We start from the raw sequence: 27,422 nt of genomic DNA, 5'->3' as shown, positions 1-27,422 counted from the left end.
AATCCGAACAATGTTTACGTAATTTGATTGATAACATAACCAAAAATTTAAATGCCCTAAATTCACTAGGAGAACCAACAGAGCATTGGGATTCTCTGATCATTTACCTGGCTTCTTCAAAACTGGACTCATCTACAGCCAGAAAATGGGAGGAGTTTAGGAGCACCCACGACAACGTGAAGCTTAGTAATTTTTTTGAATTTCTGCGTCAGCGAGCAACAGTGTTGGAGACTGTTCATGCTAACAAACCCGTTAAGTCAGATAAACGCAATCAATTTGTTAAATCAAAGTCATTTATTGCAGCGTCACCTTCTTCACCTTCATCATCATCATCATCTTCGTATACCAACAAAGCATGTTTAGCTTGTAAGCTAGACCATAAATTATATAATTGCCCAAAATTTAAATCGATGTCAGTAGATGACAGAATTGCGAAAGTTCACGAATGGCAAATTTGCACAAACTGCCTCCGTGAAGGGCACAGTCATTTCAACTGTAGACTGGGTGGTTGCCGCTTCTGTAAACGAAAACATAATTCAATTTTACATAGACAGTCTTCTCTTCACTATATTCAACCACCGACACAAACATCTACATCATCATCATCGTCACAAAGTCGCGAAGGAACTACTACATCACTTCCAACATCTAATATTAAAGTTCCTAGACATAACAGCTTACCTTCTTCCTCTTCTGGTCCTACCGATATGAAGGATCCTTCTTGCGTTGTTAGTATGTCTTCTGTGTCCTCAAACCAAGCTCTTCTATCTACGGCTTTGGTGAAGGTAACAACTAACGGCAAATCATTTACATTGAAAGCTTTATTGGATAGTGGAAGTCAATCTTCCTTTATAACCGAAGCTGCACGAACGAAGATTGGTCTACCAACAGTGAAAAACTATCTTCGTTCGGTATGCGGTCTCAACAATTCTGTAATTAAGATTACCGAACATTGCAATATTGTCATCCACTCTACATACAACACATTTAGCATGCCTGTCAGATGCTACATCATTCCTCTTATTACTGACAAGCTGCCTCAAGTCAACATCAATATCGAAAGTCTACAAATACCTAACCACATCCACTTAGCGGATCCCAACTTCTTTGTTTCTTCAGAAGTTGACATGCTTCTCGGAGCTGACGTCTTCTGGGATCTACTTTGTTCTTCTAGATTTAAATTGGGTCTTCATATGCCCACACTACAAGAAACTCAACTAGGTTGGATAGTTGCTGGCCCCATGGGGGGGAAACGTAGCAACACTTCGGATAAAATTTATTGCAACTTCAGCAAGGAAATACAACAGCAACTTTCTAAGTTTTGGGAGCTTGAAGAAGTACCTGCAGAAACGTCTTCTTTCAATGAACACTTTTGTGAAAAATTATTTAATGAAACTACTTACCGAGATAAAGATGGGAGATTTTGTGTACAAATTCCTTTCCGCGATTCAGCTGATACTCTAGGTGATTCCTATAATATTGCAAAAAGAAGATTAATTCAAGTAGAGAAAAAATTAAGTAAAAATCCAAATTTACGTTCAGAATACAATAAATTCATGAAAGAATATGAAGATTTAGGCCATATGTCGGAAGTTATTGATTATGATGATCATGGCTGTTTCTTGCCGCATCATGCAGTAATTCGAGAAAGCAGTGAAACCACGAAGACTCGAGTTGTATTTGACGCGTCTTCAAAAACCTCGAATAATATTGCACTTAATGACATACAGTACGTAGGGCCGGTAGTCCAAGATGACTTGTTTTCCATTTTACTTAGATTTAGACAACACAAATTTGTAGTGTCAGCTGATGTCGAAAAAATGTATAGACAAATTTTGATACATCCAGAGCAACGTCATCTTCAAATGATTTTGTGGCGTGAGAGTGAAAATCTTCCTATCAAAATATTTAAACTCAACACTGTTACTTACGGTACTGCGTCTGCTCCCTTTCTCGCAACTCGATGTCTTCTAGAATTATCTAAAACTTGCAAAGATGAAACAATATCAAATTTAATAAAACATGATTTTTACGTTGATGATTTTCTATCAGGCTGCAACTCAGAACAAGAACTTCTACATATTATAAACAAAACATCAGAAATCCTTAGTTCTGCATGTCTTCCCTTGCGTAAATTTCGTACTAACATACCTTCTATATTTGAAAATAATTCAAATGTTCATGTAGCTACGGACTTAAATTTAAGTTCGCAATCCAGTGCACTAGGCCTTAAATGGGATCCAGTCGCTGACGTCTTGAAATTTCCTACGAAAATTGAATCTAATTTTGTAGTAACCAAACGATCGATCTTATCAAATTCTGCAAAATTATTTGATCCTCTCGGGCTCTTGAGTGCGTGCACAATAATCCCAAAAATAATTCTTCAAAAATTGTGGCTATTAAAACTTGACTGGGATGACCCTATTCCTTCTGACATTGCCAATTTATGGTCTAACTTTGTTTTTAACTTAGACAATTTATCTAATATTCAAATTCCCAGATACGCACTCAATGACGAACCAAAAACCATCGAACTTCACGCATTTTGTGATGCTTCTCTTGAGGCCTACGCGGCATGCATATATCTGAGATCAACTGATAAATCAGGACAGATAAGTGTCAATCTTCTGTGTGCAAAAACTAAAGTATCTCCTATAAAGTCGCAAACGATACCCAGATTGGAGCTTTGTGGAGCCTTACTCGCATCTCGTCTAGTTTCAGCGGTTTTAAAGGCTTTACGACTTCCAGTGCCTCCAAAGACTTATTTCTGGACAGACTCTTCAGTGGTCCTTGGGTGGTTATCATCCCAATCTCGTGATCTAAAGACTTTTGTTTCGAATCGAGTTGCAAAGATTCAAGAGATGACTTCTTCTGGCATCTGGAGACATGTACCAGGCACACATAATCCAGCGGATCTAGCCTCTCGGGGTTTAGACCCTAAAAATCTTCAAAATGCTGCCTTATGGTGGCAAGGTCCTCAGTTTTTGTCAAATGATGAGAGTGAGTGGCCAAGTAATATAAAATTCATTAGTGAACTTCCTGAAAAGAAAGCGTGTATTAATAAAACTAAGCAAATATCTACACTTACAACTACATCTACATTTAAAGCAACTCCAAAAGCTGCCGCTACACATACAATAATAAATTTCGACAGATTTTCAAACTTTGCAAGACTACAAAGAAGCTTAGCTTATGTACTAAGATTTATCCATAATTCTAAATACCCAAGCGCTAAATATACAGGCCATCTCAAAATTAATGAACTTAAAAATTCTCTCATCTATTTAATAAAGCAACATCAATTAGAAAATTTTGAAGTCGAACTTAAACTACTAAATGATAAAAAATGCTTACCTTCTCGATCACGCCTGCTCTCACTGCGACCTTTCGTAGACGATAATGGCATCTTGCGCGTAGGTGGGCGTATCCAAAATTCACCTGAAAATTATAATCAAATACATCCAGTTTTATTAAATTCAAACCATCAATTTACAAAATTATTATTTGCTTATGAGCACATAAAACTAATGCATGGCGGTCCACAATTATTGTTAAATAATTTACGACTAAACTATTGGCCCATTTCAGGCAGACGCCTAGCTAGAAGCACAGTAAACAACTGCAAACTATGTAGAATTATGAAAGCTAATACACTAAATCCTATAATGGGTAACTTACCTGCGTCGAGGGTGACTCCTAACCTACCGTTCCAGATTTCTGGCGTAGATTTTGCAGGACCTTTTCCAATACAAGATCGCCGTGGACGTGGCTGTAAATTAACCAAGGGCTATTTATGCCTCTTCATCTGCTTCTCAACTAAGGCTGTACATCTTGAGCTTGCGTCTGACCTTAGCACTGATAACTTTTTTCTTTGCCTAAAGAGATTCATTTCACGCAAAGGAAAACCTAGCGAAATTTACTGCGATAATGGCCGGAATTTTGTTGGCGCAAACAATGATCTTCGCCAATTTTTAGAATCCGTAGAAAACAATGAATCAATCACCTCGTTTGCCGCCGATGAGGGCATAAAATTCAATTTTTCGCCAGCTTATTGTGCAAATTTTGGCGGGCTTTGGGAAGCGGGTGTGAAATCTGCAAAATATCATATCAGTCGCATGTTAGGAACCAATCATTTCACGTACGAGGAATTATCGACTTTATTCGTACAAGACGAAGCAATCTTGAATTCTCGACCCCTTACTCCACTTTCGTCTGATCCAACCGATTTACTTCCTTTGACTCCTGGGCACTTCCTCATCGGTAGACCGTTCACCTCATTGCCATCACCAGCCTTGTTAGACGCCAGAATAAGTCGTCTAAATCGATACCAGCAACTTGAGCAGTTCAAACAACAATTTTGGGAAAGATGGCGCAAGGAATTCCTGTGTGAGCTTCAACAAAGAGCAAAATGGCGAATAAACAAAGGTTTACTTCAAGGAGATATGGTCATCATTAAACAAGCAAACCTTCCTCCACTAAAATGGCGCATGGGGCGCCTATCAAAACTTTATCCTGGAGCAGACGGAGTCGCACGTGTAGCAGACATTTTAACCACAAGTGGCATCATCAGACGTGCCATCAATAGCCTGTGCCCCTTACCATCAGCATCGGACAAGTAACCTCAACATCCCAAGGTCGTTGAGGGGGGGGGGAAGATGTTGGCGCGCAAACCAACGAAGAGATACGACAGCGCCCGAACGTACACGAAGGGAGCAGCCATATTGAACTGAACACTAGATCAAACACAGCGATACGTCGCGTCATCATTTTTTATTATTTTCTTGTAAAATCAATCCTTGGATCATTAAACTAATAATGTTATCTACCTCAGTGTTTTAAATACAAAACCCAAAGTAGTGAAGAAATTCAAGTTTGTTGTGAACCGTCAATCTACATCAAAATCAAGATCATCAAGGGAAGACAAAGAAACGTCCATTACCAAACAGAGATAATAATAAGAACCTCTTCCTTTTTTGAAGTCGGTTAAAAAGAATACGCCCTTGTTGAGTTGTAAGCTTCGTCTCAGACTAGGGCGTGTGTGGAACCCTCGTTTGGTTTTAAGTTTACATAATTAATAATTATCTACAAAGTAACAATTGACAATCAAAAAGTGTACAGTAACCTATTTTAAATCTGACTTTGACTTATTAGTTTCTAGGCCTCATAGCGGAACGCTAATCGCTTCGCGGTACGGTAGGGTGGTAACTGGTAACTAGCCACGGCCGAAGCCTCCTACCAGACCAACCAGGCATACATTTAATACCAGGTTTAAAACGTGGAAAAGAAATTCAGAACAACTCATGTTCCTGTTTTTCAAACGATACTTTTCTACTTACACATCTCTCGTACGAGTACTTAGCTGGAAATAAAAGCGAACGAAAACGTGGATATATTCGTATGTACTCAACTATCGGCTATAGATTTTCTGAGCAACTATGGCAGACCAGCGACATTGTCCATCAGCAGTCAGTGGAGAGCACTGACTGGAACAATAACTTCCTGTGTGTACAGTGACCAGGCATCCCGCTTGAACGGGATAAATGAAAAGGAAGGTGATTGACTATCTGTCTATCAACGTACAGCTCAAACTATTGGACGGATCGGGCTGGGCATGCTATATGGATAGCTATTATGATTATTCGATTATAGAAAATTCAACCCCTGAGGGGGTAAAATAGAGGGTTGAAATTCATCACTTCAATGATTTTTTCCGGCTTTCTTGAATCCATCCCTAAAACAAAACTTAGACTGATGAAATCGTGGGCATCATTTTTAATCCATACTAATATTATAAATGTGAAAGGGTGTCTGTCTGTCTGTCAGTCTGCTAGCTTTTCACAGCCCAACAGTTTCATCGATTTTGATGTTTGGTACAGAGTTAGCGTACATCTCGGGGACGGACATAAAAAGTATTTTATCCTGGAAAATCGAAGAGTTCGTATGGGATTCTTAAAGGCCAATCTGTTTAACCGATTTAAGTATATGAAATTTGGTACAGAGGTAGCTTGCGTCCCGGAAATGCACGTAGGCAATCAATATCCCGAAAAACCTAAATCCACGCGGATGAAGTCTCGTGCATCATTCATAAGATTTACCCCATTAACATACAGATCCGATCTACTCATGTCCGAGGCTCACTTCCTGTTAACTTCGTCACCCGCTGTCCCGCTTTGAGCCGAAAAAACCTGGTCACTTTATGTACAGTGTACACGCTTCATGAACTGATGACAAACGGCTCGATAGCCTGCATTTTTGACTACCCCCCAATATGCATTAATTTAAACCCCTCAAAGTATTTCCACCTCTATTTCTACGTGTTAAAAACTAATTTCCGATGAATTAAAATAATGGGAATGGTTTTAACCGCTATTAGGAACTAGGGTTTGTTTTAGTGTTTACGTTTTGAATTGGTAACGCATGAAGCAGAGTTCCTGTGGGAAAATAGGGAGCGTAGCTAGTCATTACCATTAGTTACCAGTGTATTTTAGTTTCCATAGTCCACCACGCTGGCCAAATGCGGGTTGACAGACTTCACACACCTTTGAGAACATTATACAGAACTCTCAGTCTCAGGCATGTTTTCCTTCGCCGTTATAGCAATGATTTACCTGTACATTCTGAAACTGATTTTTATTTATTTTTAAGCATAATAGTTTTTGATTTATCGTGCAAAATGTTGAAAAAAAATACGATTGTAGTACGTCGGAACCCTCGGTGCGCGAGTCTGGCTCGCATTTAGTTTTTCTATCACCGGAGCCTGCAATTAATGAGAACCAAATTGAAACGCTTTCCTTCCACTCCTAGCGAAAGAAATTAATAAGTCCCTACACCGGGGGTCAGAATCACTGAGCAGTTAAGCAGCTGATGGCGAGTAAGCGCTTTCATGTGAGGTCCTTGCCCCCGACACTTAGCCACCACTTTATCCTTGGATTAAATTTAAGGTGGGACTTATTTTTACTTATTACTGCGCTTAATTTAGCTCCGCCTTGCAATGCCGCGCCGGTGCAACTCCGATTCAAAGGAAAGGGTTCGTTTAGTAAGTACAGTACAACCAAATTAATAATGCGCATAGAAATCTTCGTCACTGTTCGGCAACGGTCGTATGATACACATGATATTGACTCCTATTTGTTTATAACAAGGTGCAAAATGCAAGTGCATTGTTTATAGGGCTCTTACGATTCAATGATTCGGGTGTTTCTGGGAATACGACGAATTTTGCACCTTGTTATAGGTAAACAAATAGGAGTCAATATCATGTGTATCATACACGACCGTTGCCGAACAGTGACGAAGATTTCTATGCGCATTATTAATTTGGTTGTACTGTAAGTATTTTTATTCGATAGAATTTCTCATACTAAGTAGTGTAAGCAGCTAGGTGCCTACTACCTACCGATCTACTACACCTATGCCCTTGTATGAGTTTTATTTCGGTTATATTTTCATTTGACTCTTTAATTTTCTGGGATAAATTATCCTTACTTAGCCTTATCATACAAATTGTAGATTTATATTAGATTTTTTTTCCATTTATTCATGTAACGCATGATTTTAAGTATTGTATAAGAAAGTTCTTACATAAATTATTAAGTAGGTACATATATCACAATTGGTAAATTATTTGACGATTCAAAAGCACTTGTAAAAGTTTATTTGAATAAAAATCTATTCTATTCTATTCTACAATCTGCCATACCACTGGCATACCTATGAACGGTGTGAATACCTACTAACTGTACAAACTACATAGATATACATATTTGTAATGTCTGTAACTTCTGTAAGCTCGGCCAATATCGTCACGTCCACAAGTCTAATATCGGCTATGCAGTCAGCGCGCGTAGATTAATTGACTTCGTCCTGTCTGCTAAGTCGATGACATGCCCATTTATTAGCATTCATACACATACATACATTTGTCTTGTAACTATACTTGGACCACAGAGCTCAGAGTAAGGATATGATGTCACATACAGAGCTTTGACGAAGCCATCGTCGAAGAAGCGATACAACGAGAAAGTCCTCAAACCAAAGTAACCGATACAACTCAGTAAATTAGGAAGCTGAAGTGGCAGTGGGCAGACCATGTAATGCCACTTCAGTTCAGTTCAAGATCCAAGATATAAAGCCTACCTACTCAAATGTTCAGCTTGTTCAGTGGTTCAGCTCATGAATAAACTCGGTATCTACATCGGGGTCATGACGCAAGCTCATCAGAACGCGCGAGCAGCCGAGATCGTAGATACCACACAATGCCTCGTCATGGCGAAACGACGGACTTGAATACAGCCAAGATATAAAGCCTTACATTGTACACGTATTCAAAAATAGTGCATTTTCCAGCTCAAAAATGTACTGAAGTTGTTTTTTAACCGACTTCCAAAAAAGGAGGAGGTTCTCAATTCGTCGGAATCTTTTTTTTTTATTTTATTTTTATTTTTTATGTATGTTCCCCGATTACTCAAAGACCCCTGGACCGATTTGGAAAATTTTTTTTTGTTTGAAAGGGTATACTGTGCAGGTGGTCCCATATAAATTTGGTGAAGATCTGATGAATATCTTTGGAGATGGAGAACAGAACTCCTCAATGGATAGGAGCAAATTGCTCGCGATCAGTGTAATAGCTTAGTAAACAGTAGGGTTTTAACTGGGCATAGCATATTATAGTACAGTGGGGCCACTAAAAATTGTGAAATAAAAAATTTTCAAAAGAAAAATAAAACCGACTTCAAAACCACAAACACTAAAAACACTAAAAAGTAAAAAATAACTTTTGTTTAGCTACACTTGTAATGTGCCTAGGTATGAAGTCGAGCGAGCATATTGAAACAAAATTAGAAATCCAAGAGTGAAGCTCGCTCGACTTCATACCTAGGCACATTACAAGTGTAGCTAAACAAAAGTTATTTTTTACTTTTTAGTGTTTGTGGTTTTGAAATTTGAAGTCGGTTTTATTTTTCTTTTGAAAATTTTTTATGTTCAATACCGATTAACGCCTATTACCTTTGAATTATATGGAACCAGCTTTCTCATCCTGTGTTCCACTAATACTTCAGTCATCATCATCATCATCAGCCTGTGGATGTCCACACAAGCGCCACCACACTTGTCCTCAGCCTTCCTCATCCAGCCCCTTCCCACCATGCCCCAGCCTCGTCATAACGTCGGTTCATCGTGCTGGAGCGCGGCCTATATTTCACTTGCTTCAATAATTGGTGGCTGGCTGTGTGAGGGTGGGTGGTGCATATCGCATGCTGCATATTGCGCTGTACAGATTTGTCTGGTTTAGCAGATAACAGAAAAATAAGCTGTTGGTTCCTTGTAAATAACTCAAAAACCGGCAATGCATTGGTAGGTAGTTCCTTTGGTGCTGTACATGTTCATGTTGAATTTTTTATTTTTTATTTTAGGCAGTGTCATTCGGGATGATGTAAGGATTCTAACGATACCCCACACATCCAAATCTGTTCAGGCATTTAGAAGTTATGGTGAAATAAAAAACCGTCCAAGTGCGAGTCAGACTCGCGCACTGAGGGTTCCGTACTCGGGTATTTTTTCCAACATTTTGCACGATAAATCAAAAACTATTATGCACAAAAATAAATAAAAATCTGTTTTAGAATGAACAGGTATGCGCACTTTCATATGATACCCCACTTGGTATAGTTATCTTACTTTGAAAATTTAAACACATTTTTTTAAATGATGCAGTAACCACAAATTTGCGGTTTTCAGATTTATTTCTGTACTTGTGCTATAAGACCTACCTACCTGCCAAATATCATGATTCTAGGTCAACGGGAAGTACTCTATAGGATTATTGAGAGATACGACGTACGGACGGACGGACAGACAGACAGACAGACAGACAGACAGACAGACAACAAAGTGATCCTATAAGGGTTCCGTTTTTCCTTTTGAGGTACGGAACCCTAAAAACATATTTCTCGGCAATGTTTTATGCAGCAGCCCTCCAGCGGCTGGGTTGACGTCTGCGCGAGGGTCCTCAGCCGCGACCTCTCAGCGCTCGTTTACACCGCCCTCACTCGCTAAACACGCTTTTTATGCGCCCATAATTAAACCTGCAATCTCTGAGATCTCCTGCAATACGCTCGGTAAATGAGGTTCACGCAGGTTCGGCTTAAAGGCGTATTTTGTGTACAAGTTGTTCGAAAAATGTGAAAAGGAAGGAGTCTAATTATGTTGAGATGTAGCTACACAAGTGTAAATTAAAAATTTATAACACCCCCGACAAAGTATCTGAGTTTTCCAAAACATCATTTTCAAATAAATAATTATGTATCAAGGCAACGTCCATCTTGACAGCTTGACATTTGTCAATTGACATAATATTATGAACCTAACGGTTATCTAACCTTCTTTTCTACAAGAAAACTAGAAAAGAGCTGATAACTCTTAAACGGCTGAACCAATTTTTTTTTATTATAGCTAAGAACACTCTCGATCAAGCCACCTTTCAAACAAAAAAAAGTACATTAAAATCGGTTCATTCGTTTAGGCGCTACGATGCCACAGACAGATACACAGATACACAGACACACAGATACACAGATACACACGTCAAACTTATAACACCCCTCTTTTTCGGTCGGGGGTTAAAAACGTACCTACTAACTGCGACATCTTCTCAACTTTTAATTACAAGTTTAGAGACACATTTTACTCCTCAAATACCTCTACATACTCCATTTCCTTTCCATACTATGTACTTTTGAACATAATTTTCTGTTTCTTTTCTTCTGTTTATCCTTTTGTGTGCAATAAAGGTTTAAAACAAGCGTAAATTAAAAATTAAAACACCCCCGACAAGTGAAGGTTACAGTATCTAGAAAAGAGCTGGTAACTTTCAAACGGCTGAACTGATTTTCTTGGATTATATCTAAGAACACTCTCGATCAAGCCACCTTTCAAACAAAAAAACTAATCAATCATCAATCAATATCAATATATTTGATGTAAATTTTGGGAGTGGATGGAGGGGAGAGGTCCTTGGTCCGATTTTAATACCAACATTAGTTAAGCTAAATTAGTTAAGTTTATAACGCCTTAGTACCTAAGGATCAACCGACAAAGGAAATATTATCTTGTTCACAAAACTTCGTAGGTATTTTGCATTTTTTCGTCGTGGTGGGGGCTATTTTGCAAAATTAGAAAAATTCTTCGATATTTTTTATATAAATCATCTTATTCTTATGTATTCAATTCACCCTACACCTAGTTAAGTACCTACCAAAGAAATTAATTAGAACGCTCTCACATTATAAATACTTTTTTGAAAGTATAGAAATTATAATTGCACAGCACGCTTTTTATGCAGCCCTAATTAAATCTACAATGTTGGAGATCTGCTGAAAATTGAAATACTCCTATTAAATTAGATTCGCGTAGGTTCAGCATCTATACTAATAAATAAAATTGGAGTGTCTGTCTGTAATTTCGAAATAACTACCACATGTTAAGGTCATATGGTTATTTGAACGATACCATAACTGAATCACACGTTTTTAAAATTTTTGTCTGTCTGTCTGTCTGTCTGTTTGAAAAGGCTAATCTTCGGAACGGCTGAACCGATTTTAACGGGATTTTCACATACAAGTAGAGGATTGACCAGTGTGTAACATAGGCTACTTTTTTAACCGACTTTCAAGAAGCGAGTTGTGTTTTTCTACCTATGTACACCGAAATCTCCGAGATTTCTGAACCGATTTGCGTCATTTCTTTTTTAATCGATAGAGGAACTTTGCAACATTGTTTCATAAAAAATTTGGATTCCAACTCCTCAATCCTGATGCTGCAGGGGATCTGACCAATCCACGCGGGCGAAGCTGCGGGCATCAGCTAGTTTTTGAATAAAACTTGTTGAAAGTTCAAACTTGTTGAAGGGGAAAAGGGAGGAACCTAATTATGTTGTGCTGTACGCGCCTCACTTTCAACCTACCATCTTTCGTTTTAATTAGAAGTTTGCAGACATATTGCTACTTGAAAGCCTGAAGCGTACCTGCGAAACGTAACAACACGTTTCCTTGTAACATTTTTTTCTGCTTGAGTAGGAAATTATTTTCAAACTAAACCAGTGCACTGGTAACTATACTTGCAAACGCTTTCGAAAAATAATAAATTGGAACTTATTAGAGGTTATTTAACTCGAAAAGTTCTCTTAATATTGTAATCGTCGAAATATTTGCTTAAGTCTAAGGGTCCACTCTTTCCCAAATCTTTTCGGCATGAATAAATTTGGGAAACTTTTTGTGTATTAGTAAGGTAATTGATAATTATTGTGGATTATGGAATAGAACAAAATATGTAAGATAGTAAAGATATAACAAGAACTTCTAACGATCTGCGAGGTAAAGTGATAAAAATAGAAGATAAGTAACTAATAAGGTGGGTACATAATGTGTAACCTATAATATAGTAGGCATTGCTATAACTTTGAATATAAGTAGTATAGGTAGGTACTATTTGTGTAATAAGTAGGTTGGTTTAAAGCAAGGACGCCGAAAATGTGAGTAAATAAAGTGCGAATTTACGCCAAAAATCTTTCTGAGAAAATATTATTCACTTGAGATAATTTCAAACAGCTTTTAGCTGCCAAGTAAGCTTTCTAAATGCCCATAAAACTGAAAAGTAAATTACAGCTTCTAAAAAAATAAGCATCCTAAAGACGTATTTTGTGTAGAGCCTGATGAAACTTAAGATATAAAATGGCATGAACAAAAAATGTTTGCTCCGGAATAGGCCTCCCCTTAGCTTTTAACGAGAAGTTTGCTGACTCATTCATCCCTGAGGTCGCGAACAAGCGTCCTTTACAACTATGGAGTAAAGAATAAACATTTTCTTGCCTTCTTCATATTTTATTGTCCTTGCACAATAAAAGTGATTATTTTTAAATTGGTTTGCGGCTGGCGACAACTTCTCTCCCTTGTAAATGAATTTCCAGAGATATTCTACTTAGTCTGATACAGTAATTTTTACCTTCGTAAATAGTAGGTATATTTACGGAGTTATTTTATCTAGGTATGTTTTTTAACCCCCGACCCAAAAAGAGGGGTGTTATAAGTTTGACGTGTGTAACTGTGTATCTGTGTGTCTGTGTATCTGTGTATCTGTGTATCTGTGTATCTGTGTATCTGTGTATCTGTCTGTGGCATCGTAGCGCCTAAACGAATGAACCGATTTTAATTTAGTTTTTTTTGTTTGAAATGTGGCTTGATCGAGAGTGTTCTTAGCTATAATCTAAAAAAATTTGTTCAGCCGTTTAAGAGTTATCAGCTCTTTTCTAGTTTTCTTGCAGAAAAGAAGGTTAGATAACCGTTAGGTTCATAATATTATGTCAATAGACAAATGTCAAGCTGTCAAGATGGACGTTGCCTAAATACATAATTATTTATTTGAAAATGATGTTTTGGAAAACTCAAATACTTTGGATCGTCGGGGGTGTTATAAATTTTTAATTTACACTTGTTATTACTATTTATTTACTGTTTCGGTGCTAATTGCTTGAATAAAGGTTTCAAGCAATAAGCACTGGAACGACTGATTAGCATAGATATAAGCTAACTGTAAGTTGTAACCGAAAGGTAATGACTGCCGTCGCACAAAATGAGGTTGCATTTTTGGATCTCTTCAAAGATAATTTTAAATACGAGTTTCCAAGGTCGATCCTTAAAGGTTCTCGGATTTTTTTCGAAAATCTTGAAGACAGCGAAGAAGGTAGATTTAAATGAGTTGATCCGGCATTAAAGATGCCTGCACAAGATCTAAATGCTTCTCACATAACTACTGAGACCCAAACTTCAAGTTGAAGGTGGCACTCGATGATGAAGATTAATCTTCCATACATGTGTAGATACTGCGCTATATCTGATGAAAACCAAGTGAAACTGAAGGGGAAATAGTGAATTACATACAAGAGAAACAAGAATCAACGCAACCAATCGTCTTAACCAATCGTTTAGTTGCAGACTGCAGTAGATATATCCCTCTAACGATCAAAATGAAGAGAATCGAGCAAGTGGCGATTTGTGCGTTGTGAAGGACTCAAGGCTTCCCTTTGTCCCCGTTCCGGTCTCCTGCCCGCCACTAATCGCTGTCCCTACTCCCTACAACCAACAATGTATCAGTATAACCACAGGTATTACCGTTTTCAGATACAAGGGAATAGATTTATGTAAGTACTTGAGTCGCATGAGTACTGAATAATTAAATACATTTATTACTATTACCTCGTCACTTCGCTATAGGTGAACCATGACCTAAGCTAGTGAAGGAAGGTACTTCGGGCGCGATGCCCAGGGAAGACGCATGTGCAGGTCTCATCGTCTATTCCTAAGTGCCTGAAAACAAAAGTCTTTAACCAGTGTAACCTTCCCGTTATCACCTATGAAGCTGAAACGTGGACACTGACAAACGGCCTTGTCCAAAAATTCAAAGTCACTCAGCAAGCTATGTTCCTTAGGGATAAGATCCGAATGAGGAGATCCGCAGGAGAACCAAGGTCACTGACATAGCCCAAACTATTTGCAAGCTGAAGTGGCAGGGGACAGGGCACATAGTTCAAAAAACCGATAATCATTAGGGTCCCAAGGTGCTGAATAATTACCTCGAACTAGAAGGCACAAAGTTTGTAGATCTCCCACCAGGTGAACAAATGACATCAGATGAGTAGCAGGCAGCCAAGTAAAAATCAATGTAGAGACTCGACTTTAAGTCGCAGTACCAAGTACCTACATAAAACAATCAAGATTAGGAGTGTCGGGCAAGTGGCGATTGGAGTGGAAGGGATCAGGCTCTCGGCGGTTCCGCTCGCCTGCCTCCCCGCTCAATAGAAGCTGTCCCTACACGCAACAGAGGACAATACCACCCTATCCCGTCCGTGATTACTGGCTTGATGCAAGTCATTTGGTGACTTTAATGAGAATGAGCCTTTAACGAATGTGTTTTAATGAACTCCTTGAAGACCAAAGTTTTCGAACAGCGCGTGTTGCCAGTTGCGAATGATAACGTATGGATCCAAGTCACGGTTGATAAAATATATGGGCCTCATAAGAAACCTGGGTCATTCAGCGGACGGTGGCTAGACCAATACTGAGAGTTACTTAAATAACTACTAAGTTTTTCGAAGCTACCCGTTCGAATCCGATTCCGATCTCACTGTTAAAATCTTCTTTTTTTTTCTTTAAGTGCCATCTCCTATGGGAGGTTGGCAATCATTAAGACTTGCTGGATTTTGTTCACCGCTGCCCTAAACAGTGACCTTGTACCTACTCATGTTGAACCACTGGCGAAGGTTCGTCTACGGTCAGGTCTACGTTTACCTTTTATCTTGCCCAGTATTGTAAGCTGTAGCAGGTCATATTTTGCACTTTCTCCTTTGCACTCATTTGAGTAACTCAGTGGACTTGACCATTCTCTGCAACTCGGGGGTATTGCGAACATGATCTCTTCATGAGATTCGCAACATTCGTCTCATACCCACATCTAGAATGCTTCCAGTTTGTTGCTCATCGCTTGCGTTAACGTCCAGGCTACTACCCTGTACAATACAACTGAGAAAACATACGTGGTAATGTCAAAATGTTAAAACGATTGAACCAAATGTAGTGGCTGACAAACTGACAAGCAAATAAACAACCAAGCACCGCAGATTACAGCAACTGGCAGCTCCTACAGCTTGTTAATAATTACCGGTATAAATAACCCGAGGGTGAAACACCGGAAACTCCCGAGCTATTTATGTTTGGACCAGTTCAAACGTTCTGATGTTTAACTGTTAGACTGACCTAGTACAACACAATGGTACAACTTAATTTGCTGGGGTTATTTCTGTTTATTTTTCTATTAGGTACGATTCAACGATGTCAGTCAGTCACCTTTTAACCGTTTCGTCAGCCACCCGTCATTTAAATACTTACATATTTTAAATTAATTAATTTAACCCCTAAGTCGGTGAAATAGGGGTTCAAATTTGTGAAGTCCACGCGGACGAAGTCACGGATACAAGCTAGTCTTTTTATATATTTGAACAAATTCCCTCTGAGGAATTACGCGTCACTCAGAAAACTAACTCCTCATAAAATCCTCCGTGTTTTTTTTGCAAGGCGCTAATAAAATGTTGACGCCAGTCAGTTTTCCGTGCTCCCAACCGGAAGACGAACGGCGACACTGGCGGAGGCTTTTAGATGATTACCCGGGAGTCCAAGCGTTTCTCTTGCCACTTGCCTGTCGGGAAAGGCTCGTGTCAACAAACTCGGAAACTTAGGGTCAGATCTATAGAGCGCACTCTAACCTTGCTTAGAATTAAGACAGAGTTAAAACGGGACAGATGTATATCTACAAGGAACCAAAAGCTTTATTTGCTATAGGTATAATAATCCGCTAAACCAAACAAATCTGTATGGTATACAAGGAACCAAAAGCTTACATGTACCGCCCGCCCTCCCACTGATAAACATGCAGGAAAAGCCAGCCACCAAGCAAGCAATACGCACCACCACCTAGCAGCACCACACCAATCCCAACACCACTCGAGACGCATGTTATATCTCTCACCTAAATCTGTCTCGTTTTAACTCAATCTTAAGTCCGAGCAATCTCAAAGAGCGCTCTATAAATCTCAACTTGGCTAGTATATAAATAAAAGGTATTAAACAGTATAGTCCTGATAGCCTATAGCGGTTAAGAGTTAAGACGTCCCTTCTATTATACAGGTCTGTGGTTCGATCTCGGGCACGCATCTCTATCTTTTCAGAACCATGATCACTAGCTTTTGACGTGCAGGAAAACATCGTGAGGAAACCGGCATGCCTGAGAGTTCTCCATAATGTTCTCAAAGGTGTGTGAAGTCTGGAAATCCGCACTTGGCCAGCGTGGCGGACTACGACCTAACCGTTTCTCATTACGAGACATGCCATCCTCGCAGTTTCCACCCGATGTTTTCCTTCAGCAGAGCAAGTGAGCGATATTTATTCGCTTAAAATGCGAAAAATTAGGGGTGCGTGGCCGGGATCAAACCTCTTACCTTCTCTAAGAAGGCACACCTCTTAACCACTATAGGTTATGTCATTTCACGATAGTTAGAGAACTTCTAAGACAAATACGTCGCGGCTTCGACGTCACGGCGACGTCACGGCGTGACGGCAGGCGTCAAATGTTAGTACATTTGACACAGGTAGCCCTATACTAATGTAGCTCTATTTTTTAACTCCCGACCCAAAAAGAGGGGTGTTATAAGTATGACGTGTGTATCTGTGTATCTGTCTGTGGCATCGTAGCTCCTAAACTAATGAACCGATTTTAATTTAGTTTGTTTTTGTTTGAAAGGTGGCTTGATCGAGAGTGTTCTTGGCTATCATCCAAGAAAATCGGTTCAGCCGTTTGAAAGTTATCAGCTCTTTTCTAGTTTCACTTGTCGGGGGTGCTAAAATTTTTTAATTTAAAATTGTCTATGATTTCACGTCACCATATCCTAATATTTAGACATATCGTCGATTCAGAATCATACCGAGATCATACTCTAGTTCACTCTACTATCCCAGCTAACTATCAATACTGTCTCCAAATTCACATTAATATTATCCACGCAAGTGTTCAAGGTTCAATATAACTTCACCGATAAGCTACATTGACAAACAGCTTAGCTTCAGTGCCGATAATCCGCACTGAATTTGAATATTATCTGCAATATGCAACTTGATACAACCACTGATACATACAGAAACATAGTATGCGGAATTCTAATTATCCGCAAATCTGCCAAGTGAGGAATACAGACGTACAAATGAATCCAGACCAGCATACTAAGCAGGATGTTATACTCTGAATACTGGATTCTGCGATTTGTTGCAAACTAAGGAAAACTTAAGTAAAGTATTCATTGTGTAGGTACAAAATATCAACTTCTATTCTCGATTTTTAAACAAATTCGAGACACCTAAGTATAATCATTGTAAGGCTAGTATAAAGTAGCTAAACATGAAGTGATTAACAATTTTATTCAAACAATTAAGCTTGCGCGTCAAAACGAAGGATATGCTTAATTTATGTTTAAAACTCAACTCACACGACATTAGCGAAGTGAATTTTTTATGTTCACCCCTCGAAGGGCGACGCAAGTAGGGTTGTCACTTGTCGGACTTTTTACGGTCCTGTCCAAATTAAGGTTGAAGTCCGGGCAAACTCAGGTTGAAATCTATAGAGCGCACTTTGACTTTGTTTAGACTTAAGTTTCAGTTAAAATGAGACAGATTTATGCCAGCGAACGCTGTCTCGTTTTAACAGTGTCTTAAGTCTGAGCAAAGACCAAGTGCGCTCTATAGATCTCAGCCTAAAACTCAAAGCATTTTATTCAAAACAAGCGATGCCCCCGACTTCGTTCGCGTGGATTCAGATTTTTGAAAAAGCCGTGGGAACCCTTGCATTTTCCGGGACGATAATGACCTGTCACTCTCCAAGTTTTCAACTAAACCCATGCAAAAATCACGTAAGTCCGTTGCTTCATTGTGACCTGATTAAAGGAAAAACCATCAAACCAATAAATCAACAAACCAACAATCGAACACACTTTTGCATTTATAATATGGGTAGTGATGGTTACCATTGTACACTTTTTGACTGTCGATTGTTTAAATTTTTTTTTAAATTATGTGAACATTATTCACGTAAACTTAAAACTAAAGAAAGATCCGAGGGTTCCAAATGCGCCCTGGTCTGAGAAAAAGCTCACAACATCAGCCGGGTATACTTTTTATTATCATCATCAGGTGTCTGGATTATATAATATAGTACACTAAAGTGGGAAAACTTTCGGACGTAGCCTTGAGCGCTCGGACGGCGCGCGGACAGGCCTAAAAACTTTGAACACATGGGCCTGACAACCCTAGACGCTAGGGCCTTAGGGTGTCACCCTTTATATGCGTTCCGTCTGGCGCCTCTGCTGCGAGGTAAGCTCGCTGGGAATTACCGGAAGAGCTAGTCAAGTGTACAGGACAAAAGTTTAATTGAAAAGGGACGCCAATTTTTAGGATATTTTGTAAGAAAATTGTAAGTGAGACTGTTTTTGGCCTGACAACCCTAGACGAAAGGGCCCAACAACCCTAGACATAAGGGCCTGACAACCCTAGACGCTAGGGCCTCAGGGTGTGACCCTTTATATGCGTTCCGTCTGGCGCCTCTGTTGCGAGGTAAGCTCGCAGGGTATTGCCGGAAGTGCTAGTCAAGCGTACACGACAAAAGTTGCATTGAAAAGGGACGCCGATTTTTGGGATTTTTGTAAAGAAATTTTAAGTGAAACTGTTTTTTGAACAATACCCGTGATTTTATATTTAAACTAGCTGATGCCCGCAGCTTCGCCCGCGTGGATTGGTCAGATCCCCTGCAGCATCAGGATTGAGGAGTTGGACTCCAAATTTTTTATGAAACAATGTCGCAAAGTTCCTCTATCGATTAAAAAAGAAATGACGCAAATCGGTTCAGAAATCTCGGAGATTTCGGTGTACATAGGTAGAAAAACACAACTCCCTTTTTAAAAGTCGGTTAAAAAAGTAGCCTATTTTACGCCCTGGTCAATCCTCTACTTGCCTGTGAAAGTCCCGTCAAAATCGGTTCAGCCGTTCCAAAGATTAGCCTTTTCAAACAGACAGACAGACAGACAGACAGACAGACAGACAGACAAAAATTTTAAAAACGTGTGATTCAGTTATGGTATCGTTCAAATAACCATATGAGCTTAATATGAGGTAGTTATTTCGAAATTACAGACAGACACTCCAATTTTATTTATTAGTATAGATTACAGACAGACACTCCAATTTTATTTATTAGTTTTTTTTTTTTTTTTTGTGTGGAGGAGGAAAATCCTCATGGATACCGTCTGGTATGCCCGACTCCACTGCATCTGTTTCGCAGTGTCCTACGGACTAAAAACCTCCTCCACTCTTCGGTATCTCCGCTCACGGCTTCCCGGGATTGCACGAAGCATTGCGTCAGGAAGGCAGCTGTTCTTTTAGGGTCTTTGTCTTTCCCATTCGTCGTCTTCGCGCGTTTTCATGATGTGTTTGATGAACTTAGCGTACTTTTCCCATTCCTCCTCGTTCTTGAGCATTCTGGAAATCAGGTTCTTGGGAGTTAATGTATCTTCCTTTCCGTTCACTAAGTTCCTCTCTTGATCAAACACACGGCACTCAAATATCGCATGTTGCGGAGTATCCTCTTCCCCGCAGTATGAGCACTCCTCGCTTACAGCTTTTCCAATGGCATGCAGGTACACATTGAACACTCCGTGACCAGTCAGAGCTTGCGTAGTCCATCTATCGACTTCCCCGTGTTTTCGATTTATCCACTGTTTAAGGTTGGGTATGAGCTCTCGGGTCCAAGCTCCTTTCCCTCTGCTTCTCCATTCTGCCTCCCATTCATTAAGCGTTCTTTCTCTTTCCTCTTTAGGTGTTTTGTGGTCTTCTCTAAAGTATTGCCGCGTACGTTCCAGTGCCAGCCGCTCTATGGGTATCAGGCCCGCTATTACTTGTATGGCCTCTAACGAGGTAGTTCTATAGGCGCCACATATCCTTATACCAAGTATCCTTTGTATGCGTGTGAGTTTTTGTTTGTACTTGGCCATTTTAAGTGCCTTAGCCCATATGGGTGCTCCATACAACATTACTGAATGGGCAACTGATGCCAGCAATCTCCTCTTACTCGCCCGTGGTCCGCCCCTTCTAGGCATTAGCTGGCCTAATGCTGCAGTCAAGCGGTCTGCTTTACCCGATATTTCTTCAATATGTTTATTAAATTTCAAACTACTATCAAACCAAATGCCTAAGTATTTTAATTTTTCTCCCGGTTTGATTTCCACACCTTCTACTAAGAATGCGATGGGTCCGTGTCTTTTCTTTCCGCTGAGCATGATGGCTTCGGTCTTCTCTGGGGCAAGTCTAAGTTGCTTCTGTTGCATCCAGTCGCTTATCCTATTTAGGGCAGTGTTGGCTTTTCTCATTAGTATATCTTCTTTTTGGGCTGAGACGATCAATGCTAGGTCGTCTGCAAAGCCTACAAGCTGGACATCACATCCCAGATCTAATCTCAGTACCCCATCATAGAGTATATTCCACAGTGTTGGACCCAAAATGGAACCCTGTGGTACCCCACTGCTTACTTCAAACGTTCTTGTCGTTCCTTCAGCGTCTGTCACAACGATACGTCTTTGGTCCAGGTAGCTATCTATGAGTTTATACATATATTGCGGGAACTCTCTTCTTTTTATTTCTTCAAGTATTGCTTGCCAAGGCGCTGAGTTGAACGCATTCCTTACATCGAGCGCGATTAAGACGCATAGCTTTCTATTACGTTGCGTGCCTCGCTTCGCCGCTTCTGCAGTTGCAATTACCTTTTCAATGGCACCCAGCGTGGATCTTCCCTTCCTGAAACCAAACTGTGAATCCGCCAGATTGCCATGGTTTTGCAGTGTTTGTTCTATTCTGTTTAGTAGTATTCCCTCAAGTAGTTTCCCATAACAATCTAGTAGACACAATGGTCTATATCCCGCAGGGTCTTCCGCACTCTTATTCGGCTTTCGCAGCAATACCAGCTTCGCCGTTTTCCACCTGGCTGGAAATATGCCTGATTGGATTACACCAGTCATAACATGTTTTATCTTTTCAGGTATGATTTCCGTGACTAGTTTTATTATTTCTGGTGGTATTTGGTCAGGGCCTGGTGCTTTTTTCGGCTTGATCCGATCTCGTACTGTCCTGAGTTCGTCGTCAGTGACTTCTGGCACTAATTGTGTCGGAACCACCTCTCGCTCAAACTTGTCATGCTCAGGGAAGAGTACCTTAACTATCTCCTGTATTTTCTTCATGCTAATTTGAATGGGAGGAGTGCCTTTTAGTTTCTTAGTCACGATCCTATATCCTAGTCCCCAGACATCTTGGTCAACCTCTTCGCAGATAGCTTCCCACCGCTTTGCTTTAGCTTTTATTATTAATTTTTGCAGCACAGACTTAGCTACTTTATACTCCTGTCTATATATATCAGACTGTAGATCACACTCGTTTTGCTTCTTCTTTTTTTTTGTGTTTGCCCTCGTGTATTTTCTTCTGCACTCGATGCATTTTCGTCTCGCTTCTGCTATCTCGCTATTCCACCAGTATACTTCCTTCTTCTTTTTTACTTTTTTCCGTGGCATTGACGCATCGCAGGCTTTGGTAGTCGCATTTATTAAGTCTTCCAACGATTCTATTTCTTGTTGTTTTAACACCTCTGCAAATTTCTCGGTATCAAGTTTTTGGAGATTCCATTTTCCTTTTACTGTACAGATTTCAGGCTCATTCTCGTGTATTTCATATGTGATATATTTATGGCCGCTCATTGTCTCCTCTTCTAGGACTTTCCAATTACTTATTCTTCCAGCGAGTTCTTGGCTGGCTATCGTTATGTCGGGTCTTGAGTTTTTAGGGCCTCTTTCGAAGGTAGGGGAGTCCCCTTTATTTAAGATGACCATATCCAGATCCGCTATCATTTCTAGCAAGTAGTTCCCTCTATGGTTACCTTTTCTGCTTCCCCATGCTTGTGAAGATGCATTAAAGTCGCCCGCCACCAATACTTGTCCACGCTGTTGTTTAAGGATGTCCCAGAGTTCGTTTACATCTCTTTTATAGTCTGTTATTTGACAGTTCGGTGAGATGTAGCAGCTAAAAACAGTAAGATTACCGAGGCACCATCCAATAAATCCATTGCCTTTCACTATGCGATCCACTGCTACATTATTATTGAATGCGACCACAGTTGCATCACCTCTGTTGTCCCTTTCCCATCCTGCTGCGTCTGCTATTTTTCGGTTGGGCTCAGCTATAATAGCCAGGTCAATATTTAGCCTATTGACTGTCTCCGAGAGAAGATCGTGTGCAGCTCGGATTCGGTCAGTATTAATCTGTATAACCTTTTTAACTGCTATTCTTCCTACTATTTATATATTGTTTGTCTTTATTCTTCTTTATGCCTATATTTTCGGCTTTTCTTATATCTTCTCTAAATTTCGGACAACCTGTTGATGCAGCTCTGTGACCGGCCTTATCGCACAATGGACAGAATTCGTCGGACTTACATCCAGCTGCTTTATGACCACTCTTTCCACATGTCCTGCATAGATCTGTTCTATCCGGGCCTTGACATTTTACTGCTAAGTGACCAGTCTCCCAGCATTTGTAGCATGTTGCTATGTTGACTCTTTTCCTAATCCGGCACTTTGTCCACCCAATTGTGATCCAGTTAGTATCCACCAGGTTCTTAGTGTAGTTTTTCTTAACTGCGATCGTGGCCGTTTGGCTGCCATACTTCGTAGGTCTCAGGGATCTGACTTGTACTATTATGTTAAACTCTTTTTCAATTGCTCTTTTAACCTCATCTCGGCCTACATCTTCCTCTATACCCGTTATGTGGAATATAGATTCTCCTCCTATACTGACCTCCACCTTATCCAAGTCATTGGTAATTTTATCCTTAAGAGCTTCTGTCTGTTTTGGATTTCCAATGATTTTCATCATTACCTTCCCTTCCCCTGCCTTCTTTACAGATTTCACACTAACGCCTAGTTGTTGTAGATCAGTCGACTTCACACTGTTTTTCATTTTCTTTAATACATCCGCGTAAGTACTTTCTCCTTTAACTACTAGCGTCTCTGCTTTGCGTTTCACTGGTTTCATCTTTTGGGCCTCGTTCCCACTTACGAGCAGTCTTATATCCCAGCCTTTGTACACTACTTCAAATATTTTCCTAATGCACCCTTTGTCAATGTCCCTATCGGCTACAATAGCCAGTCTTTTTGGTCTGTTTTGTTCTTCGCATTTTCTTTTCAGTTCCTCTGCTTGTGTATATACTTTTTCTTCGTTACTTTCAAATTTTTCCATACACGGTAGTACGAAAACATATCTTTCACCTTCCACGACATTTTTTTTTGAGCTTTTATATGTGTGAACTGTGTACTCAACTTTGCCTGGTTCACTTTCGTCTAGGAGCTCGATTGCTTCCGGGTAACTTTTTTGCATCAGCTTTTTTATTCCTTTTCGATTCTCTTGCTCTTCAGTACCCGGCACTGCTATCAGGGCGATGTCCCAACTTCTATCGTATGTCAGAGGGTTCACGTTTTCTACTGTCGTCACTGTAAAAGAGTCATCAGGCCAGTCATTATCCATTATTTCATTCAGACTGTTGAAATTATCGCACGATGCTATCTTATGTTTTAGGTCACTTAGCCTGTTACTGTGGTCATTTCTCTCTAACTCTCCTTCAGTTTGTGAACTGCTATCCTTATAGATTAGATTCTGAGTATCACCCTGTGCTATTACTACACCTTCGGTCTCTGTTTGTGTACTGGTTTCCTTAGTGTTTTTCATTACAGCCCTTGCTTTGAATTTGTGAGGAGTCGTTTCCCATTCCCATTCGCCAGTTTTTTTATTTAGATGATCTATTTGGCCCTTCAGATCTCGCACGCCCGCTTTTATTTCTAGCTTAGTGTTAGCATTTTCACTGACAATCTTCACCAGGCCAGCTGTTATTCTCGTTAGCCTTGCTATTGCTCTCATTATTTCTACCTGTTTTTCTTCTCCATCGTCTTCTTCGGTTCTTGACCTCTTTGCGGCAAGTCCTTTCTTGGCTGTATAGGCAATAAAGCTCTCACAAGATCCAAGTGAACCCTTCCTATCACGCATACCAACTATTCCAGTTGACTGCGGCGTTTTTCGTATGCTCATGTGCTGTTTATTTCCTGTAGATAGCTCTTCTTTCGACATATCTATATTCATATCAATTTCCGGGTTCGTGTTCGGTGGTGATCTTTGCACGGCCCCTCCTCGTGTGAATGGATCTATCTCGTTAATGTCTATATGGGTGCCGGCTTCGGCTTCAGCAGTCTCGCTTCGTGTGGTTGCTGCTGCTGACATAGTTATGTGTGTACTTGTGTGAGTTTGTGTATTTTTTGTGTGAACGTTTGGCGAACCTTTGCCCCCCCCAGAATACGAGGGGCGGCCTGGAGCCCTGGCTATGGTCGATAACGAAACCGTATCCAGATCTCCAGGGAGGGATTCTCCGGCACCGTCTGCAGCACCGGTACCCTCCTGGGGTAGTTTCTTTTTTTGATCCGCTTTATCCATAGTTTTCTGTTTGTTCTGCTGCTTTCCTACTCTCCAGACTTTTTTGAGACTATTTAGGTCCCAAGGCTTGCTGTAGCCTCATTCAGCCAGTTGCCTAGCTGAGTGTGTGGTTATCCCGCCACTGCTCGGTCGCCAGCGCCTCGTCAGTTGTCCAGCAGGGAGCACCACGACAACCGCTTGGTTGCCGTCGCCATACGGCGCGTGCAGGTGAGGTTGGCATTTGGATCGGTTAAGTTGTTAGTTACCGTTCATCCCTTGCTCCCTATTTATTTATTAGTATAGATAAAAAATAGCGAGCAAACGAGCAAGCGGGTCACCTAATGTAAAGTGATTACCGCCGCCCATGAACATTTGCAGCACCAGAGATACCATCGATCCATTGTCGGCCTTTCAGGCATTTGTTGGTCCCGTCCCTTGAATAACCCCATGTTTTTATCTAGTGGGACAACACTATCTAGTGGGTGTAACACCACCGATGAGAGTCCATTTTTTCTTTAGTTGTACTATAAGACCTACAGTACCTACCTGCCAAACATGATTATAGGTCAACGCGAAGTACCCTATAGGTTTTCTTGACAGACATCACAGACGGACAGACAGACAGACAAAAAAAATTATCCTGTGGGTTCCTTTTTTCCTTTTTAGGTACGGAACCCCTTAAATAGTAGCAGCTTGTATCTGAAAACATTATCAAAATAAGAAATCTCGGTGAGAGTGCACTGCAATCAGTAGGTCGCCGGCAACAGCACAATGGCGCTCTGCCGGCAATCAGCTAAAAGCCTCCAGCTCAGCAGTCCTGTGCAGCTTGATTACCGCTAAAGAGCTGCGTTGATGAGCGAAAACGCGGTCACATAGCTTATCCCTGCGGGCTGCAGCTTGCTAAGTGGAACAAAAGCACGGTTGACGTGAATTCGATGGTAACTTCAAGAAAGGTTTACTCGGAGTACGCTCCAAACAAATTTTTAAGCTCCGACCCAAAAAGAGGGGCGTTATAAGTTTGACGTGTGTTTGTGTATCAGCTGTCTGTGGCATCGTAGCTCCTAAACGAATGAACCGATTTTGATTTTTTTTTGTTTGAAAGGTGGCTTGATCGAGTGTTCTTAGCTATAACCTAAGGAGATCTGTTCAGCCATTTGAAGATTATCAGCCCTTTTCTATTTTTCTAATTAGACCAGTTATTACTATCCGACCAATAGGTATTAGCATTATATATTATTTTGTAGCATAAGTATCCAGCCAAATTCTAATAAGACGACGCACTGGCATCGTGCGTAATGTGTATGTAATTATTTCAAAAGTGTGTCTGTCTGTCTGTCTTTCTGTCTGTCTGTCTATCTGTCTGTTAAGTTTTCACGGCCCAACCACTGAACCGATTTTAATGAAATTTGGTACAGACTTGGAATACATCCCGATGAAGGGCATTTAGGCTACTTTTTATCCCGGAAAATTGAAGAGTTCCTACGGGATTAAAAAAACCGAAATCCACGCAGGCGAAGCCGCGGGCATCCTCTAGTAAGAATTAAATTAACAATTTTAAACCCCCGACACAAAAATTTCTAAAAAATACATATTTTGACAGAGTGTATAAAAAATCAACAGAGATTTTTTATACACTGCCTGATTCTGTGATCGTTTGCGATTTGCCTCCTCATTCTTAATTCAAACCGTTAGGTTATAAAACTCCATTCAAGCATCTAACAGAATGCTCTTGTTTGTTACAGAGGCGGCTCACCCAAAAATACAGCATCGCAGTGGGAGTCCCAACCCTGGTGATCAGGGGTCGGGCAGTCAGGGATGCCTTACTCAAAGACCCTAAAGGAGAGAGGTTCCCCTGGCCTGCACCTCCTCTGGACGAGGTGTTAAGAGGAGTGGAGTTGGAGGGAGAAGAGAAGAGGAACTACGAGGACTTACCACCCGACGCTGTCAGGGTCTTCTACTTTGCTGCTCATTGGGTAAGGTCTATCCAGTTTGCATGCGTCTTTTGGATTTCGATGTTCCAAACTTTGAAGTTTGGAACTGACCCGTGCTTCGTCGCCAATGAGTCTTCTAGACGACGATGCACCAAATTCAATACATCAAACTAGGACTTGGCAACCTACCCATAAATAGCTGCAGTATACCTAGTACCTACCTACCTATTCCAGGTATGATCTAACTTGAGCTTGGTACATGTTGCAGTAACTCATGTCTAACCTTAAGGTTACAAACGGTAGTTCTAGCGGCCACTGTTACTGAAACATGTTTGAAGACGTTTTT

The 27,422-nt window shown here is 40.3% G+C and overlaps 1 protein-coding gene across 2 annotated transcripts in view; it reads left to right on the top strand.

Moving 5' to 3' along the window:
- LOC123871326 (nucleoredoxin-like) overlaps positions 1–27,422 on the top strand; it is a 62,211-nt gene that overhangs the window by 10,696 nt on the left and 24,093 nt on the right. For both annotated transcript variants that reach the window (XM_045915073.1, XM_045915074.1), the window contains exon 2: positions 26,888–27,118. In XM_045915073.1, coding sequence (XP_045771029.1) covers positions 26,888–27,118 — 231 coding nt within the window. The remainder of the gene's footprint in view (positions 1–26,887; positions 27,119–27,422) is intronic.

The sequence above is a fragment of the Maniola jurtina genome, chromosome 13 (assembly GCF_905333055.1).
Source record: "Maniola jurtina chromosome 13, ilManJurt1.1, whole genome shotgun sequence".
Taxonomy (NCBI): domain Eukaryota; kingdom Metazoa; phylum Arthropoda; class Insecta; order Lepidoptera; family Nymphalidae; genus Maniola; species Maniola jurtina.
The sequence above is the reverse complement of the archived record's forward strand: the minus strand, read 5'-3'. Positions and strand labels throughout refer to the sequence as shown.